This window comes from Hippocampus zosterae, chromosome 5 (assembly GCF_025434085.1).
Source record: "Hippocampus zosterae strain Florida chromosome 5, ASM2543408v3, whole genome shotgun sequence".
Taxonomy (NCBI): Eukaryota; Metazoa; Chordata; class Actinopteri; order Syngnathiformes; family Syngnathidae; genus Hippocampus; species Hippocampus zosterae.
In genome coordinates, this window is record NC_067455.1 from 23,995,984 (window position 1) to 24,017,027 (window position 21,044).

A 21,044-nucleotide genomic window follows, 5' to 3' on the forward strand; every position below is an offset into this window, starting at 1 on the left:
AGTCACGATTCACATTACTGAGATAAAATACACTGAACGGTTGATACAATTTTTAATGGAGTGGATTCTTTGAAAGGTTTCGATGACTCTCCACAAGGATTGTAGCGCAAAACACACACTGACAGAAATGTTTTCAGTAAGAACAGCTGTCAGTAATGGTGGTAACATAAAATGGCTGGCTTCAGCCACGTGGGTCCTATTGATTGTCCATTCATTTATAAGTTGGTGGCTTAGGCTGTCGATCGCTCGCTCACAATGCAACGTGGTCAATATTCAGAAGTGCACATTCGCGGTGCGACACTGTGGATGAGCACTGCAAATTGAAAAATGTGTTCCACTTCAAGTCTGTCATCGCAGATTTGCCCACTACAATAATGGAGCTCAGTCAGTCGGCTTGACAGCGGGCAGGCTATGAAGCCTCAATTCGAAGTTAAGCCAGTCGCCACGATTGCTCCCAAAGGCCAACTTCAAAGTAAAAGCTATGATTACTAAAAGCTTTGATTCTCATGTAGAGCCCAATTTGTTGTGATTTTATTTTGAACTTGACCCTTGCGGTGGGTCGTGTAAAGTATGATCAATTGTTGTTTTCGCAGCTGGCTTGACGAGGCTAGCTCCAGCGCCAGCAACTACATCGCCGTTAGACAGTGGCCAAACAGGACATAGGACAGCCATGTCGCTGTGTTATAGATCCAACGGTCCGTCAAAATATATCATTGGGGTCTGTCTTGCAAAAAAATAAATGCTTGGGCACTGGACCATTACCCTAGAAATCACACATCTGACACTGCAAGTCAAAGGGGGCAAATTTATTTTTTGAATGTGCCATGCAGTTCATTTGTGTTAGATATGTATTTATATTGTTGGGGGGGTGTTTCACAAAAAGTGTCCAAGAAACTCTGTGTCTAATGCTGAACTCTGAGTTGATCCCCTCGGAAATAGGAAACTGAGATTCCGGTTCCACAACAGTGGATTTGAATCCGTTGAATCGACTCGGAGTCGCTTCATCGGTTAAGCATGTGCACCACAACTCTGAAAAGCCAGTATCAATGGAGCAAAATATTTGAGTCACCACGGTAACGGGGAAGAGGAGGCCTGCGTTTTTTACCCTTCTCGAACTGGACGTATTCATGCGCTCATACAGTGAGTTTGAACTCATTTTCAGAAAGAAGTGCAAAACCGCAAAGGTAAACGAGAGTCTTGAAAGCAAGTTACCATGTAGCTGAACTTGTGGCTAAATCAAAAAAGTGGCAGAGCAATTAATACTTGCCACCTGCAAAGCCATTGTACAATACAATACATGCTGATTTATATTGTAAATGAGATGTGGTTAAAGAAATAGCCTCACTGCTGTAAAAACTAAAAACATGAGAATGAGAGCTGTGGAAGAAGAGCTTTGTGTCTTTCATTGATTGCGGCCAGGATATCAGATCTCTGTTCATCCAAACCATTTATCACACATAAATATGAAAGATGATAAAATATTGGATCAGTTTGATTCGGATTAAAGGTGTAATAATATAGCATTATTTTTAAATTTCAATATTAAAAAAAAACACAATTTAATACTTCATTGTTAAAATAAGCTTTTTTTCACATTTTCAGCAAGTGGTGTGCCACGGGATTTTTTTCAATGAAAGAAATGTGCCTTGGCTCGTTAAAGATTGAAAAACACTGATGTAGATGATGGACATGAAAAAGATAATTGTCTGAAAATGCTACAATATCGACGCACGGTCTGATAACCACATACTGATCAATATCCAGTTCTCTGCACAGTAATGCGGCACCTTCATCCACGGGATCTTTAGGACATGCTATGTTTGTCACCTACTGTGCCAAATGGACCTCAGATATATGGACTCTGATATTTAGTTTTAATTTTTTTAATGACAGACAGCAGTACCAGGCTATGCCAACTCCCTGTTGACTGAATGAGTGACGACATGAAATGGAATGTATGGCTCTGAAAGAGGACGGCGATATAGAGAAACTTGAGGTTCATTGAGAAAAAACCTGGTCCCGACCAGGTTAGGTTCATTGACTTTATTACTACGGTAAATGACCGAGAGCTTAAAATTACCTCTTTGAAACAGGCTCGAGCAGTGCTTCTTAACCTTATTAGAGGTACCGACCCAACCAGTTCATCTGCACATTCATCGAACCCCTCATCACTGAAAAATAACAATTCAAGAAGTGGTCCTTCAGTTTTGCTGGTGCGAGACGGTAGTTCCTCAACTTGGCATGACAAATGATGCAGGTAGGATGTTGAATCCCATCACGTTGCGTGATGCATGCGAATCCATGTGGTACATATTCGTCCGACCACTTTTTTTTTGCTTGCTATAGTTAGCATGTATTAAAACATTCAAAAAAAAATCACACAAGTTACTATCGTGACAGTCACACGTTGACTTTTGAGCGAACTAAATTTCCTACAGCGCTGATTGGACAAGCAATGTAATGTGATCATCTGCAGCCAGTGATGGCCAAACGGGCGTATCATATCTTATTAGCATGTTGAGTCGGGTATGTCTTAACTTCCTTGGCAGAGGCTATGTCGAACCTCTGAGACCGATGCACCGAACCCCTGGAGTTCGATTGAACCCAGGTTAAGAATCACTGGGCTAGAGTTACCCCTCTTTCTCTGGTTTGAGTTACCTCCCTTTTTGAAAACGGAAAACTCAATTGAGGGTTAACGATCTCTGAGTTATCACCAAACCTGCTTTGTGAAACGGAACGCTGGTATGTTTTCATAATTAGTAAATAATAATTGACAATTGTAAAAAAAGAAACAATTATTCAGGCCGGCCTGGTGAGCCAGTGCCGAGCGTGCGACCTCACAGTGCAGAGGTAATGGGTTCGATTCTGGCCTTCCTGTGTTGAGTTTGCATGTTGTCCCCGTGCCTGCATGGGTTTTCTTCGGGTACTCTGGTTTCCTCCCACATTCCAAAAACATGCATGCCAGGCTGATTGAACACTCTAAATTGTCCCTCTTTGTGAGTGTGAGCACGGTTGTTTGCCTCTGTGTGCCCTGTGATTAGCCGTTAACCGGTTGAGTGTGTCACCCGCCTTCTGCCCGAAGATAGTCGGGATAGGCTCCAGCACCCCCCGCGACCCTTGTGAGGATAAAGCGGTTCAGAAAATGGATGGATGGATGTTTATTCACTTATATTAAAATAACATACATAAAATGATAAATCAAGCACAGATGTGCCGTAAGTCTTCCATGAGGTTGATATGGGTCAGGAAAACAATGAGCACTAAACAAATTCTGGCGCTAATTTGAGGACCACACCAACATTTTTATGTGCATTCATGTCTGTGTTAACCTTATGAGAGATACATCGATACTCACTATGTTTCCAAGTGGATTGTGGGTACACTAAATGTAACTCTCTGGGCATTCCGACACCCCTACAAACAGGCGTGACCCCTCAACAATGCACTATATAGGGAATTTGGATTCAGTCATTGACAAATAAACATTCACACTTAAATCCATATCAATGGAAATTGTTTTTTTTGATGGAGGAGGCCAAAGAAACAAGCATTGGCACAGCATGCAAATGACAAACAGGAATGAGATTCGAACAGACTATAATTGGTAATATTGCTTGAGTGTGTCACTAAAACGAAAAGAATTGGAGTGAATGTTGAGGATTTTTGGAGCCGTGGACTATGAAATGTATTTGACAGCTTAATATAATATGCCATATTTACTAATCATTGCAATGCTCATTTGCAGATATTGACAATAAAAATAAAACTTTTCAATTCAGTGACAGTTCACTCGATTTATGTGTTGCTTTTTGTCTTAGGTGTCCGTGACAATGACACCGAGGAGCTTGGTTTGGGGTTGACACAATAAGTCAATACAATACCGCGCAGAGCAGATTGGAAACAGGCTGGTATGATTTTGCACTTCTACATCTTTATATATTTGCTCTTGCAACCTCAACTCGGGAGTGCAACATCTTTAGAGCTATGAACAGTCGGCCGGCGTTGCTGCGCGTGTGAGATTCATCATCATGTGTTGGTCGTACCTGCAGGGACAATCTTGAGCTGCAGGTTCAATGCATGAAAGTTGGAGATGTGTATCATATGCACAGGAAAAACAAAGAACGGCAAACAAGAAAAGGGCCTGTTTAGAACACGCCATCCTGACAGGCTTTGCCATGTCGGGCAGCTTGTCATGTAGGCAGAAGAATTACCTTTATTTTTTCCTCCAATGACTCAATTCACAATCTCCATTATTAGATGTTGTTGGTGCATGCAACTTTTTGGCCACTTCCTTCACCATTCGTGTCAACACTTCACCAACTGCCACAGCGAATGTTCCGTTGATTAAGTGTGGAAGCATGTGGAGACCAAGTGAACACGGAAAACACACAGTCGCATGCCACGGCAGCCACAACATCTTTGTCTTCTGTGACATCACAGCTCCGGAAATACGAGAGGGCGCGAGATTCAAACTGCAGATGACGCATTCTGAATCTTATTTATTGATTAAACCGCTGTCTACCAATGATCTAATCACTTTTTAATGACAGTTATGCATTGTAAAAGGGTACTAGAGGTCTAAAAAAAATTAAAACTCTTCAATCTTTGGTCTGTGACCTTTCAACAATATTCTGTGCATGCAATACTCACTTGTGCAGTTTGGAGCAATGCCAGACCATGTGCCATTCGCCAGACATTGGCGTGTAGGTACACCTGAGAGGAAATAGCCTTCCAAACAAGAATATACAATGGAGTGGGAGAAGGTTGTGCCATTCACACGGGCAATACGGCCATGAGCAGGTGTCCCTGGGTTCCCACACTGCACAGCTGCAACAAAGGTGAGACATGAGAAAAGGTGAGGATCGCAGGGGAAAAACAATCATGGACTTCAAATTTTCTATTTTTTTACTTAACAACCTGACATTTGGGAGTCAGGGAAATAATCTGTGTTGGTCTCTAGGTGTTTGAAGGGTTTTGGAAAAATCTGTTTGATATTACAATGATATTCATATTTATTTCTGAGTGAGATGATGCCTTGCTTTGGACCACGTGGAATGTTTTTCTTTTTTTAAAGATGGTTTAATGCTTATTCGAAAAGTTTGGAAAAGGGTAAATGAAACTCATTGGCTTGTTCTCTCATTATGCCTATTTGCCTCTAATAAGCGGAGCAGGGAAGCCTTGTTTTTGTTGTAAGAGGCCGTGAAGCAGCAAAGAACCTTTCATCCATAGTCTAACAGCTTTATTTAAGGAATACTAATGAGCGAAGCAGGAGCAGCAATGAGTCACTCGCCGTCACGGCACTGATAGGGCCTCAACACAGGAAGTAGGCAGCTGTTAACGTTTAATGTGAATGTTTAAATACACTTTCAAAGATGTCATGCTTAGAATGTTGGACAAGCGGCAAAGGCAATCAAGAAGAAGAAATTAACATTATCCAGTTACTGTGGACCATTGATAATAACATAATTGTATGAGTATCCTAAATTTACCACGTTAGTCTGCATTTGACTGAAAAGCTAACAATTTATCAACAATTTTAAGAGATGCAGCAGATTACTCCAAACCATAGTTCATTTGGGATGACCACATTGAAATCAAACTAAAAAATCGAAGCTAAATTTACATCATCAAATTATCATTTTACAACTAAATGCAATATTAATGAGAGGGTTTCCACCCAATGACTCTTGACCAACAGAGGCCTTTTTGCAAGGTGTCTTGGCGACTGTCGTTTTGGCAACTTTTGTACAGAATTATAAATGATAGTTAATTTTGAAGACATTTGTAGGGACAAACCCAGCTCGTCATCCTGCAAAGGAAACTTAATCGGATACTGAGGTACATTTTAGAGTTGTTTTCTCTATCCTTGACTGTTGGTCATCTTGGCACAGTGACAGTGTCATTTCTAATATGGCAGGCAACTCGCCAGACCTTCTGAATTCTTTTTGAGATGCCTGTTTTTCATTCAATTTCTCTATTTTGTCACAGTCTCGCTCAATCACTCATTTCCTCGCGTCAGCCTTTTCTTTCACTGTTCTCACTTTTCCCCAGATTTCAAGACAGGCTGCCTCTTGTTTCATGTCTACACTTGCCTCTGTCCCTACTCTATCTCCTGAGTGACTTACCAATATGTGCGTGCGTGTGGGTGCGTGTCGAATCAGGATTATGGAACCTGGTGATGGTGTGTGTGTGTGTGTGATGTCCTCACACACCCGTGGGAGTGTGCTTGAGCATATGTGCTAATTGTCAAATCTTAGTCACGTTTGTTTTCAGCATAAATCACAGTTTCACATTTTCCAGGGAATTACCGGTAGGCAAATCAGTTTGGAGAAAATCGAGAGGAGAAAAAAAATCACTTCTGTTCACTTTTCATTGAAATTCAAGAAATTGAGTCAGTGCCATGCTGGTCTTGATTTCCTCCAGCCAGGACAAAAGTGGCCTCAATGAGAAAGTGTCCATTATGCTCAGCAGGACATCCATTTGACAGTCATTGGCAAGATGGAACCCAAATGGAGCAGATACAGTGAAATAGCACAGAACCCCGATTTCTACCCTGTGGAACACCACATGACAGTGACATGACTCTGGACAAACTAAGGCTAACACGAAAGGTTCTGTCACCCAAAAAGCATCTACATCTCTCCAGGGTGCAACCACGAATGACCATCTGGTGCTGCGAATGAGCCAACAGATTACTTTGATCCATAGTAGCTCACACTGCAGTATAATTTAATAAAACTAAACACACACAGTTTCCAGTGTAATTTGCCAGGACGTCATTAAAAACCCATACCAGGGCCTTTTTGAATACAGACCTAAAAATACAGTTTATAGTGTTTATACAGTAAGTCTCATGTGTTTGTGCTTGTTGGCTGGACATTAAGTTATTGGGGTTTTTGTATTTAAATGGGAGGCACGGTGGTCGACTGGTTAGCACATCAGCCTCACAATGCAGAGGTGCAGGGTTCGGTTCAGGCTCCGGCCTTTTCTGTGTGGAATTTGCATGTTCTCCCCGTGCCTGCGTGGGTTTTCTCTGGGTACTGCGTTTTCCTCCCACATTCCAAAAAACATGCATGTCAGGTTAATGGAACACTCTAAATCATAGGTGTCAAACTCAGGTCCTGGAGGGCTGCTCTCCTGCATGGTTTCCAAGTCTCCCTGTTGCAGCATACCTGATTCAAATGAACAGGTTCAATGTCAGGCTTCCGCAGAGTTTGCTGATGATCTGATCATTTGAATCAGGTGTATTGCAACACGGAGACTTGGAAAACATGCAGGACGGTGGCCCTCTAGGACCTGAGTTTGACACAGATGCTCTAAATTGTCCCTCGGTGTGATTGTGAGCATGAAAGGTTTTTTGTCTATGTGTGCCCTGTGATTGGCTGGCAACCAGTTCATGGTGTACCCTGCCTACTGCCCGAAGTGAGCTCTAATAGGCTCCAGCAGGCCTGTGACCCTTGTGAGGGCAAGCAGATTAGAAAATTGATTGATGGATGTATTTAAATGGAAACTATTATGGGTTAAAATTCATTTTAATAAGTCACTTTATATTCCTGTCTTTTTGGGAATACATTTGTTCATGATCGTGCATTGTTCTCTTTCAAAAGAATTTAATGTGAGAGTTCCCTTACATTTGCAGAATGGCTGTCTCCCTGACCATGTCCCATTGGGGAAGCAAATCCTCTCTGCTGAGCCATACAGCGTATGTCCAATTGCGCAGGTGAATCGCACCTTGCTTCGCACTTTGAAGTTCCCTGCTTCCCTGCTGGCATGTGTAGGCGTGCCAGGATCCCCACAGGTCCCCACGATGTTGCCTGCAGTGAGAGATAACCACACAGAGAGCAATGAAATCAAAAACACAAGCTTGTGTGCCCTTTGGCAAACACAACGCTCTCACAGATGAACCCTTTTGATATGTACCACCGTGAATCCAACTGTCAAGCAGCACAACAGAAAAAAAAATACTTTGGTTCATATATCTTTTGATTTGTTCTGAAGGCTGCAATGAAACACCCAAGACTCCAACGAGATGTTGTCACCAAACCAACAACCTGCAGGAGTAATACTTCTTAATGGTTTGACACCAGCCGCTCTCAATCTATAAAGACAGCGGGGTAGATATAAGTGGCAACAAACTGGGGTTGTAAAATATGACACACAAAGGGCGATTTCAAGAGCCTGGCGCACATTGTCATTGTTCCAAATTCTCTTCTCACAGCAATGTAGTGGAAGATACAGCAGTACTTTCCGCGTATCCCAACTAAATACACCTCAATAACTCTCACTGAACATTGATATCTATCATTAGTTGACACAACTGTTCAAAGACTATTTGTTGGTGAATATAAATAAACCAAGTAAAATCCATGTCACAAAAAGAATCTTAGGCTAAAAAGGGGAGGGAAATATGGTGACTGGTTATTCCTTGATGTTTCAGTTGCTATTCTGTTCTGTTACCTTTATCCTGTCATATAGGCTGGATGTCTCTCAGTATAGAAGCTCGAGTTACTCACTGACACCTTCTCAGTACGTCAAGCTTTCTTTAAGTCAGAATGTAAACTTTCTTCCATGTCTTCCCATTCCAGTTACTTTTTATTTTTGTGGACAAAGACTTTTACTTTTCAACTTCCGTGTCATGTCTGCTTCTTCAAATTCCGCTACTCACATGACAAACGAACTCCAACCTGATAAATGATGTGAACGTTTAGATCTGCGTGTTCTCACACTGCTGTAGGAAGGCTCTTCTGATGAACGCAGTGGAGCATACAGGCAGGCGACCAGAGATCTTCAGCTTGAATCAGTTGAGTTGGAATGGGGATAAAAAGACTCTCCATATAAATCACGTAAAGACGGTGACTGGTGTAATTTAATTTTGACCACCTTTTCTTGCTTTTGAAATCAATTCCAATTATCCGATGGCTTAATTTAGCTGACTAATATTTACTACAAATTATTTTTAATGTGTCCCACCAAATAAAAGGTAATGCAAAGTCACTTGTATAGCACATTTTATGTACAAGACAATTCAAAATGCTTTATTTATAACAGTATAAGCACTATAAAAAGAGACACAAAATATGACGATTTTGCAAAAACCATCATCTAGCATGTTAAAAAAAAAACAATATGTGAACTGAATCTACTTGACAGTGTCCCACAAACATGCTCACAACTCCAGCTCACATGGAAATGGATTTCTCGGGTGTGTGCGGTCTTGCTGCGGCTGCCTCTGCTCCCTTTCTCTCTCCTTGCCACACTCTGCAAGATGATTGTCATTGGCTGGATGTTGCTGTTGATCAACGCCAAACTTGAACGGAGCAATATGGTTGGTTGGACTGAGGTTTACATGCAACAAAAGCATGGCGAAATCTCGTGACTGATTTTGTGCTAATTTCGATGTAAGTATCCATCCATCCATTTTCTGAGCCGCTTATCCTGTGTGTACCTCAAGTACATCCTGCATTTTTGCAAGAAATCTGCTCCTTATTGGCCTAAAGATAATTTTCCTGGAGCTGTGCATCATTTCCCGTGTGTTGACTGCTTGCTCTGCCAACAGAGCAGCAAGCAGCTGAGCTAATAGTGTGTTGACAAAGCTTAACTGTGCAAAGCTCCTATCTTCTATGCACATCGTTATTCAGAAGCACACAACTGGATTTGTTCCGTCAACTGGAGATGAAACGCCAGTGTGTCGCACGGGTAAAACATTGAGCATGTGTGAATACATTCGCTACCGTTATACTGCAGTCGAGTGTGTCTGGAGCGACTGCTCTTGAGTTGTCTCCATCTGAATGTAGTCTTGTAAAGCCACATGTGCGTGCCCTCAGACAAGCTGCATGTGAGTTCTGCATATTATTTGTGCTGTGTGCACGACCCCAAAAGCATCTGCCAGGACTTAATGAGACTCCTTCGTTTAGGTAAGGCAGACCGGTGACAGCTATAATCTCACTAATTGGGATGGTGGAGGATTTGACTTCATGTCTTGTAAGGAAATTAAAGGCCTTCAACTCAACTTGTCCTGTCCTGCGAAAAACATCTGTGTACATTTTTGTCATGTTTTACTTTTTTCTTTCATGTCTTCTCGATCCAGCCCTGCTCACTAGAGTCGGTGTGCTCATCAAAGTCACATAATCATCATGAAAATGTAGCTGAATAGTTGAACTCTGAGATAGTACAACATCTCTGTCCTGTGAAACACTTACGAATTATTATTTTTTTTAAACTACGTTCATGGGATGCTTGAAAGGCGGACAGCCCATTAATGTAGAAACGTGGAAAAAAAGACCAAAAAGGGCATATGTGTTTTTCACAGGACGGCAAGTCCTGTGATATTATAATTCAGCAATCATTTGCTTACATACCAGAAACATACGTTTCTTTCAAACCTTCCTTTTATACCGTTTTAAGTAGATGTACTGTACTTTCTTTGCTCTTCAAATCATGAATAATTAATTGGAATTAAACCCGGGTGGCATGGTGATAGACTGGTTAGTACGCCGGCCTCACAATGCAGGATTCAATTCCGGGTTCTAGCCTATCTGTGTGGAGTTTGCACGTTCTCCCCTGTGCCTGTGTGAGTTTTCTCCGGCTTCCTGTCACATTCTAAAAACATGCATGACAGGCTACTGGAACACTCTAAATTGTCCCGAGATGTGATTGCGAGCGCGGTGGTCTATGTGTGCCCTAAGATTGGCTGGCAAGTTACCAGTATGTGTTGTTGCAATAGCAATCCTGCTCAGTACGAGAGGAACCGCAGGTTCAGACATTTGGTGTATGTGCTTGGCTGAGGAGCCAATGGTGCGAGGCTACCATCTGCGGGATTATGACTGAACGCCTCTAAGTCAGAATCCCGCCTAGATGTGCCGATACCGTAGCGCCGCCGCCCCCTGGTTGGTCAAGGTTAGCGGCCCCGGCCGCGCGGAACGCCGTTCGACACTGGGCTGCGGTGCGCCCGGATGATGGGTGCCCCCTCTCCGGTTTATCAAACCGCATGTTTGTGGAGAGCATGGTGCTAAATGACTTGCAAACGACCTGATTCTTGATTCGAAGAGCAAAGAAAGTACAGTACATCTACTTACCAGTTACCTGTTACTGGTTCAAGTTACCCGAAGATAGCTGGGATATGCTGCGGCACGCCGGGTTACCCATGTGAGGATCAAGCGGCTTCAGAAAATGGATGGATGAAATTAAACCCTAAAGACATTAACTATTCTACAACTCAAATCCATTAAGAACAAAGAGCAAATGCAGACATTGTGAAGTAGATTCAAGTTCTTCTCGTGACTAGTAGGTATGACCAAATTCACCTATGCCGCTACTTCGGAGTGACAAGAGTATACACAAACAATGGTGAGTGCAGAGTTCACACAGCTACACGAAGAACAAAACGCTGGCAATCTGGTCTGCTGACTAACATTACATCTGGTTCAGTGAGTTGATCAAAACAAGTCAGCATTCAAAAGGAAGACAATCCACTTAAATGCTCAAGAGCTTAAGGGTGATGGGACGGAAGAGCCCAGGAAGAAAGAGGAGCGCATCCCCAAAAAAAAGGTATTTTCCTCTGAGCGTGCTTTCAGATAAAGTCAAAGATGATGTCCTCCTATGGAGTGAATTGCAGGAAACAAATTTTGCCTTGTCACGATGAGGTCATCGAGGATTAAGCGTCACTTTTTAGGTTATTTTCTAAATTTTGCTTTTTGCCGACACATCGAAACATCGTCTGGTGTGTCCTTTCAAAAGTGGGAAATGCTGAAACGTTTTGGTCCATTGGGATGTGGTGAACAGTAATGGCCCATTATTTTTGGCACAAAGGCGCTGTTTCAATAATTCGGGAAGAGCTCAACGGAGGAATAGTTTGAGGCCAGTAAATGTGCTCAGTTAGCTGTTAACAATCCTATTTGTAATTTGTCTGAACCTTACTCATAGGCATTATCCAAATGTCTTTATGCGTCACAGCAGGTTCATCACTGTGGCGACGGTCTACAGCAGGGGTGGCCAACCAGTCGGAGACGAAGAGTCTTTTTTTTTTACTCTGTTGCTGCAAAAAGTCCCATTGCGCATGTGCACGCACACACACACACACACACACACACACACACACACACACACGCACACACACACACACACACACACACAAACAGAAGCTGCAGTAGTTACTACTTGGGTCAGCTTGCTACATGTTTGACCGAAGATCGACTTTTGAAGCGACAAACTTCCCGTCAACGACCCGATTGCGCACATGCAAGCATACACACACACACAGACACTGAGATGAGCGAGAGCTGGAACTTCACTGAACACGCACGAAATCGAAATACACAGACATACCCCTCCACCCCCGTTTCCTCCTCCCAACGCTCGTGCTCGACTTCGGACCAGTCCGCTGGCTGCAGGTCGATCGCGATTGACATATTGACCCCCCCTTACCTTTAAAGCTGACTAGAGCTTAGCACTTAGCGTTGATGTACCATTGTTTGCTCATGAGCGGTGTTTCAGTTGTCATCTGATTGGTTGCTCTGTATGTCAATCAAGTAACAGGATTGATGATAGGCTGACAGAGTTAGTTCTGTGTATTTAGAGCCGTTGTTTGAATCGCAGCGCTACCGCAGAGGTGTTGCGCTACCGCATTGAACCAGCCAAAGAGCCGCATGCAGTTCGCGACCTGCGGGTTGGCCATCCTTGGTCTACAGTATAATTTATTCAAACCTTTCTCACTCAACACCCAGGCAAATAGCTTAGGTTCGATTATACCGAATATTGGTAATAAGGCGAAGACACTATAAAGTACCGGAACAATACAAGACTTCCTGCTCCAGGACTCGACCTACAAATATCAACTCTTGCTTTTATCGCAATGGGGGAAATAATTATTGAATCCCCTGCTGAATTTTTAAGTCTGCTCACCTCCTTTTTTTTCTTCTCACAGCAACATGATCAGGTATGGCAGCGGTGCCAAACCTTTTTTGACCAAATATCTACTTTTCAAGCAATCAACCTTCCGCCATCGACCCCGTACAGTAGGTGCACTCATACACACATGTACGCACGTGTGCTCACCCATGCACACACACATGCCATGATGAGCAACAGCCATAATGGCCCCGAACATGAATGAAACTGAAATATATATATATTTTTTTGTATTTTGTGAAAAGGAAAACACTGCCTACCTTGGCACGGGACGAACTTTTGCAGCCTGTTCAATGCGTATATTATCGTACGTACGTGTACTGTTTTAAAATGTTTCTCTTGGCGCTCCGGATTCCCATTCTTTGCCAGTATCATTGGTGAATTGTACATGAAACAAACTTTGGATGACAACAAGAATAACATAAAAAGATATATTATAAGCTCTGATCGCAAGCTGCAATTGCAAACTGCTGACCGGTGACAACTTCTGGTAGGTTAAAGGTGACCTGATTTTTAAATGTTTTTTATCAATACCTTCATTGTGAAAGTGAATCTGATATGATGCTTTGGATGAATTGTGCACAAACACAAACATATGTGTTACTAACACACAACCAAACACAATTTTTTTTTCTTCTCCCATTTCCCCTACAATGTTCGCGACCGAGTTGGGGCCAGTGTGTGGGATAGCGGTCGATCGCGATCAACATATTGGGCACCCCTGATGTTGGGAGATCAAAGCTGTATAAGTCTTTGGCGATAGAAATTTGTTTAGGTTCTCTCAAATTAAATTTTAGACCGTCATTCCCATTAAAGTTAGCCCACTTCTCTTTCAAGTAACTCTCTCTTTGTTTTCTTTTTCCCATAAGCATAGACATGAGGTACAGCGTGGGAAATATGGACATGGTCAAAATAAATTTTACTTACTCAACTCAACTGTATTTATAGAGCACTTTCAAACAGCCATCACTGCATACAAACATGGAGCAATTTAACATACAATAAACAGTAATACAAATCGGTAATAGAGACGGTAGAAAGCACCAAACAGTAAAACCAAGGACAAATCTAAGTCGTGCTGAGTTGAATGCCAAAGAACACAATGAGTTTTGAGGAGGGTTTTTAAGATGGGCAGCGAGGAGGCTTGCCGAATGTTCAGCTGGAGGTCATTCCAGAGCGAGGGACCAGCAACAGAAAAGGCTCGATCCCCTTTGAGCCTCATTTTAGTTCTTGGTACTTCTAATAATGTCTGGTCCGCAGACCTGAGCCGCCGGGCAGGTGTGTAGGGGCAGATGAGCTCAGAGAGTTACGGTGGCGCGAGATAATTCAGAGATTTGAAAACAAATAAGAGGATCTTGAAAATAACTCTAAAATGTATGGGGAGCCAGTGAAGGGATGCCAGGGTAGGAGTTATGTGCTCCCTCTTATGAGTTCCAGTAAAGAGGCAAGCAGCGGCATTCTGGACCAGCTGAAGGCGCTTAATGGAGGACTGGCTGACTCCAAAGTAAAGGGCATTGCAGTAATCGAGCCGAAATGTGACAAAGGCATGAATTACTGTCTCAAAGTGTTCATGAGAGAGGAGAGGTTTTATTTTGGCCAGCTGTCTAACGTGAAAGAAGCTGGATTTAACAACGGCACAAATTTGCTGATCAAGTTCAAAATCACCGTCAAGTTTAAGGCCCAAGTTTGAGACTGTTGACTTAAGATAAGGAGACAGGGGGCCCAAGCCTACAGTATGGAATGTACAAGTACATTCCATGTACAAGAATGTACAAGACCAAACAGTATCACCTGTCTTCTTTTCATTGAATTTCAAGAAATTTTGTGCCATCCAGGGTTTGATTTCTTCCAGGCAAGATAGAAGTGGCCTTAATGAGAAGGCGTCTTTTTTGCTCAGTGGGACATAGATCTGTCAGTCATCTGCATAGCAGTGGAAGGGAATACCATGTTTCCTTAAGATGGAACCCAATGGGAGCAGAGACAGCGAGAACAGCAGAGGCCTCAGAATTAAGCCCTGTGGAACACCACATGACAGAGGAGCAGTGCATGACTCAGAGCAGCCAAGGCTGACACAAAAGGTTCTCTCAGCTAAATAGGACCCAAACCACTCAAGAGCACGACTGCCAATGCCCACCAAATGGGCATTGGCAAATGAGTCAGCAGGATACTGTGATCCACTGTATCAAATGCTGCAGTTAAGTCTCCAGTGTCATTGGCCAGGAGGATGTCATTAGAAAAGCACAGAATAAAACTGAAGCATTTACAGAGTAGCAGCGACTAATAAAACTGAAAACTGCTGGAGCAGAGTCTGGTTCGAAGAGGTGCACTATCAGACAAGTACATTCCCACACAGGAGGAAGTGGAATTTTCTTTCTTTCTTTCATTCTTTTATTTTGGGTCATTGAAACCCCCCATTCTTGCGAGTTGTCAATGTTTGTCTATGTCTGGGGGTGAATGGGAGAGAGAGAGACAGAGAGATAGAGAGATACAGATATATCTACTCTCTATCTATCTATATATAGATATAGATATATAGATAGACACACACACACGCACACGCACACACACACACACACACACACACACACACACACACACACACACACACATACACACACAATTATGTATCTGTATGTTCTAACCAGTGCTTTCATTATTGACCTGGAGTAAATGTTTAACGGAATTAAATTACAATAATGAAGGTTTGCTGCCTGATTGTCACAAAAAGAGAGAAACAAGTGTTGTTCACAAGTTGGTCTGCGAGTGTATCCACTTTTCATTTAAAATCTATAGCACCACCACTTTCTGTCTCTTTTTCTTATTTTTTTTTTTAATTTTGAATTACACCCCACCACTTCCTGTCTATCAGTAGACCCGGTCCGACAGTGCACCCCCCTCGGCCAGAGCTTCTTGGACTGCGAGAAAAGTATGGGCCTCTTCGGATTCATGTTTTTGCCTTGGAAATTTTCTTTCCTACCCTTTTCAAGTGAGTTGAGATATGGAAATACAGTACTTGGAGGATAGTATCACTTGAATTGTGTCATGCAGGGGTGTCAAACTCAGGTGCTGGAGGGCCGCTGTCCTGCATGTTTTCCAAGTCTCCATGTTGCAACACACCTGATTCAAATGAACAGTTTTAATGTCAGGCTTCCGCAAAGCTTGCTGATGATCTGATCATTTGAATCAGGTGTGTTGCAACAGGGAGACTTGGAAGACATGCATGACAGCGGCCATCCAGGACCTGAGTTTGACAGCCCTGGACTGTAATGCTTTGTAAAGTTGCCTCGTTGCAACCTTCAGACAGGATATTACCCACAATTCTTTCCAGCAAAAATCTTTAAAGCAACAGTAACTTAGTTGAAAGACTACACGAAATGCTTGAGTCTCACACTAAAATTATGTTGAGAGAACACTCATCAAAAAAAAAAAAAAAGCCACAAAACCTTTTCTTTTTTTGTCACAAATAGAGGGTCATTGATGTGTTTAAATCAAAAGCAAAGGTGTGGATACACACAAACAGAAATATAATTCATAAACACCCATTGTTTATTAGACAATGGGGCAATTCCAAAATCTATGAAAAACTGTGATTCCTCACAAAAAAAAAACAACAATCTCTCTCTCTCTCTCTCTCTCTCTCTCTCTCTCTCTCTCTCTCTCTCTCTCTCTCTCTCTCTCTCTCTCTCTCTCTCTCTCTCTCTCCCTCTCTCCCTCTCTCCCTCCCTCCCTCCCTCCCTCCCTCCCTCCCTCCCTCCCTCCCTCTCTCTCTCTCTCTCTCTCTCTCTCTCTCTCTCTCTCTCTCTCTCTCTCTCTCTCTCTCTCTCTCTCTCTCTCTCTCTCTCTCTCTCTCTCTCTCTCTCTCCCTCCCTCCCTCTCTCTCTCTCTCTCTCTCTCTCTCTCTCTCTCTCTCTCTCCCTCTCTCTCTCTCTCTCTCTCTCTCTCTCTTTCTCTCTCTCTCCCTCCCTCTCTCTCTCTCTCTCTCTCTCTCTCTCTCTCTCTCTCTCTTTCTATATAGAGAGATGGGGTTGTATCGTCACTTTGTCTCATAGAAGATGGGGCGATGGGGAGAGAGTTGTGTAAATTCCCACTAATGTGACTCGAGGAAATTAGTTTGCTGCACTGGACAGATCAAATTTAAGCATTAATTGTTGATTGTCTAAAAATGAAAATGAGTTGGTCATTCATTATTGAGTGCAAATGTGTTTTTTTAAACTTAAATATTTAAAACCATGCAGAATATATGATTATTTTTTATCCGAATACTCTGTGACTCATTAAAATTTTCAGTAGAATATTCCAATGTTAAAATATTCCATAGCTACAGACATAAATAAGTCATAATTTTCAGGTAATTAAATTTGGGTTAGAATCACATTGAAGAAGAGGATCTTTATACGTAGCTGTTCGGGGACACAGTTAGTTGATGCACTTAATAGCCACAATAGGTGCTGTCCAAGAAGACAAGTTTGGAGTTTGGCCCAAAGTTGTGCGTTTCTGTTTAGATTTGTGGACCTCTATTGCTTTTGAGTCAATGTGGCTTATGAAATAAATATTGCTGTTTTTTTGATTTAATCAATTTATGTGAATTTCCTTATTTTGTGTGCTAATTGAGTTTTGTATTGATCTTTTTATTGGGGGTCTGATGGCATTTTTGGGATGGTTTTGTTTTTTTAGTCCAACTTAGTGCCATAGTTGGCAGTCCTCTTCAAAAGCTCTGCCTTTTTTTTGTCATTTGTTTTTGTCATATGGTGTTTGTTCTTCGTGTAGATCCACTGTGGACTTGCTATGGACTGTTCTCAGTATTTTTTACGCGACATTCTTTGCTTGGTAGTTGTGCCTTCCGTGCATGTACCAGCACTGATTTTGAGGAGGCGAATGTTGACGCAATTTGACTGTCACCGCTTGACAGCTGTGAGGCGCTTGTTTGTTTGTGCACCTCTAATGGGCAGCATTTTGCACATCCCGATTTTGTTCAGCAGACATGTCGGCACCGTTGGACCGCCTACGTTGGTGCGGCCGGATAGATGGCGGGTGGAGCTGAGGATAAGCAGAGAGGCGCGTCAGCGCGGAGCACAGATGTGCATGTGTGGAACTGAGTGTCGGCACTTAGAAATGAAGCGGATCTAAATGGGAGAGTTGAATTGAACTAATCTCTGTATTTGTCAATGGATGCTGCAGTTTACTTTCAAACTTAGCAGACGTGTGTGAGGTCATGCACGCTGTGATCATGACGTCTGATCTGCAGGTGAAAAAAATATTCAGACCTGGACAGTATATATCCTGGAGAGCAGGGGGTGGGGGCTGCCACATTATCTTCTCTGCTGCCTTAACTAAGCTGGTCATCTGAGATTTATATTTAACAGTTAGGTTCCCAAACCAACTGGTTATTCCAAAGCGCAGGACTGACTCAATGGTGGCTCTGTCGAAAATCAACATAATGCTCCAAATATTCTCAGATGCTGCAAGAAGTAAAGACTCGGATGGATCCTCGAGCAGACATTTGATAGGTGTGTCTGCCAGTTAAGCCTGCAAATCCCTGTAAATCCCCAAGTATTTGTAAAAGGAGACCTGCTTGATGTACGCGCCATTCATAGAAATGGGTTTGTGGTCGCCAATTGATTTTGAGTTAAATACCATTTTCTCCGTTTTTTTTTCCCACATTCATGCTTTGGTGGTGCTCATTACACCAGTCAACAAATGTGTCAATTCTGTCACAAAGACTACTAGTCACTAGTGAGCAGACTAAGGATCCCTGTCATCTGAAAATGTTACGACATACTGATTTGGTTGGGAACTAACACAGTCATTTGTAAATAAGGTGAACAGACAAGGTGAGCTCATGCAACCTTGGGATGCCCCGTGCAACTCACGACCTCATCAGATAATGCAGTTAAATCTCATACTCTGGGGTCTTTTTCATAAGGAGTGTTACCACCTAATAAAGGATTGACATTAGAATGAACATTTAGAGCATGAATAGTGGGAAGATGTGAGGACACGGATGACTTTTGAGGGAATCCATGAGTGCTTAAAAGGGTAACTTGCCCTGGTTTAAATTTGGGAATTGCTTTTTTGATGCTAAGTGACAGTTATTACACTAAGGCATTTAATGGGCAATTCATTATTTTGACTGACCTGGCCAACTAAAGTAATTTTTCCCCTTGTTTTGTAACACCCGTTTAACTGTATTGTATTACATAAGAGATTGTTTTAAGGTTATTACAACACACGGTTAGGTTCTTAAATTTGAATAGAGACCATTTAAGTTTGTAATATTTAAAGGTTGTTCCATAAAGTTGAGTTCAAGCCACACTATTTATCTGAACACACTTAAATTCAAATTAAATAGGAGCACATAGACAAGACAGTGACAGGGGCCACCAACAAGGTTGTGACACTGAAACTGGAGTTGAAACAAGATGAATCTCCTGATAAAAAACCTTCAGAAATAAGCTCATCTCAAGTAAGCACAAAACACATTAGGGGTGTTCACACGGCACACATTTGCTCTGGCGCTGCACCGATGTATTTTGCACCGCAGCAAATTGTGTGGAGCGTTCAGACGTACAAAGCCGCTGAGCGTGTCCGGCACAGCGTCGGTGCAGCCCCACTTGCGTTCACACGGCAGTTTCTGCAGCGGAGCAAAACGACATAAAACAAATGAGCTGTCGTGTTGGTTCTTTCTAAAACGTATACACAACTCAAGCGACTACTGGACAGGCACATCCTTCTCCTTCTCGGTCTCTGTGCCTTCTGCTCGAGAGTGACCGCCCCCGAAAACGTAAATCAACGATGACTTCAATGACACTCAGAAAAGCAAACACGTAATGCGCCAAACAGAAAATCAAGAGAGGAAACCACAAAATAAATTATATATGGGGAGCGGGGGGTTGTGAACACACAACAAAGGAACAAACTACACAAACAATTCCGAGGCAGTCTAGTCTCCTACAAAAGGAAAGATGTTACCAGCCAAGTCTTGTGTCGTTATTAAACAAACACATGACGGAAGTCCGACAGAACACGAAAGCAACGCATTCTCGCCGTACGTACTCTTCACAAGCATTTGCTCTGGAGCAAATTTAACCCAGTTGTGTTCGCACGTGCAAATTTACATCGGTGCTGCTTCGCAAACGGGGCTACGCCGGAGCTAATTTGCATGTGTGAACGCTCTACTGGGGCAGCCCCGGCGTAGCACCGGACCAAATCTTGCCGTGCGAACACCCCTATTGCTACAGCAGAGACCTTGAAGAAAAGTGTAAGAATGAGAACGCTCACTGAGAAAGGCCAAGCACTGCATGAAGAAAGCGTAAATAAGCTTCAAACTTGTTTCAAGGTCAGTTATGACAAATGGAAAACTGCTGCTCAACAAGCTAAAAAAGCACTTGATGACCCTGTTGGCACAGAATTGCACAACCACATTGATTGCATGAAAGACACCTCAGAAGAAGTCAAATAAACTAATGAAGAGCTACATAGTTGTGGAACTCTTGACGGACACACGCAGCAGATTGGACACATGATACAGTTTCGTAGATCACACAACAAGCATGAGCAAATCTTGCAGAAGATGAGAGTAAAGTGATAACAACAACAAGACGCAACAGTAGAACTAGCAGCAACTGAAGCCGCTCTTAACGTAACGGCCAGATTGTATGTGAAAGGAAGAAACTAAAAGCCCTCAAATTTTAGAAAAAAAGTAAGGCTCGCAAGAGAGCAGAGAATGTTGAAAACCAAACAATGTGAAAGCATAAACGGAGAAACTTAAACATTTATAAACCTTGAAGCAAATGAATGCTGCAAAGCTTATAAACAAGACAGCAACTCAGATGACAAATTATCAGACCTTTCTTCATGAAGGGAGCAGTTCAAGAAAAAAAAAAGCAATTAAGAAAATCAATCTGAACCCAGGAAAGAATCTTCATGCCTCAATCCAAGTGCACAGCGGTTCGCTGTGTCACAAAACAACACTAGAGGGATGCAGGAAGGCGGAGTTACTGCATTGGCCATTGCTTTCGCCGAAGCCATCAAGATAAGCTCTCTATCTGTACCAGAGACTGCAGGTTCTTAATGGCAAGCCAATTAAGTACATTGGAAAAGGGCTTTTCAAATGCTGATCGAAAGAAAGAACATCCCAG

General features: G+C 42.5%; 1 protein-coding gene across 8 annotated transcripts in view; it reads right to left on the bottom strand.

Annotated features, from left to right (window-relative positions):
• The window catches only part of LOC127600226 (CUB and sushi domain-containing protein 3-like), a 782,730-nt gene that overhangs the window by 346,336 nt on the left and 415,350 nt on the right, over positions 1 to 21,044 (bottom strand). For all 8 annotated transcript variants that reach the window (XR_007962299.1, XM_052064574.1, XM_052064571.1 and 5 more), the window contains 2 exons: positions 7,632 to 7,814; positions 4,651 to 4,827 (listed from right to left, as the gene is read on the bottom strand). Coding sequence is in view for 7 of the 8 variants with exons in the window: in XM_052064574.1 (XP_051920534.1) it covers positions 4,651 to 4,827; positions 7,632 to 7,814 (360 nt within the window). In the remaining variant the exon portion in view is untranslated. The remainder of the gene's footprint in view (positions 1 to 4,650; positions 4,828 to 7,631; positions 7,815 to 21,044) is intronic.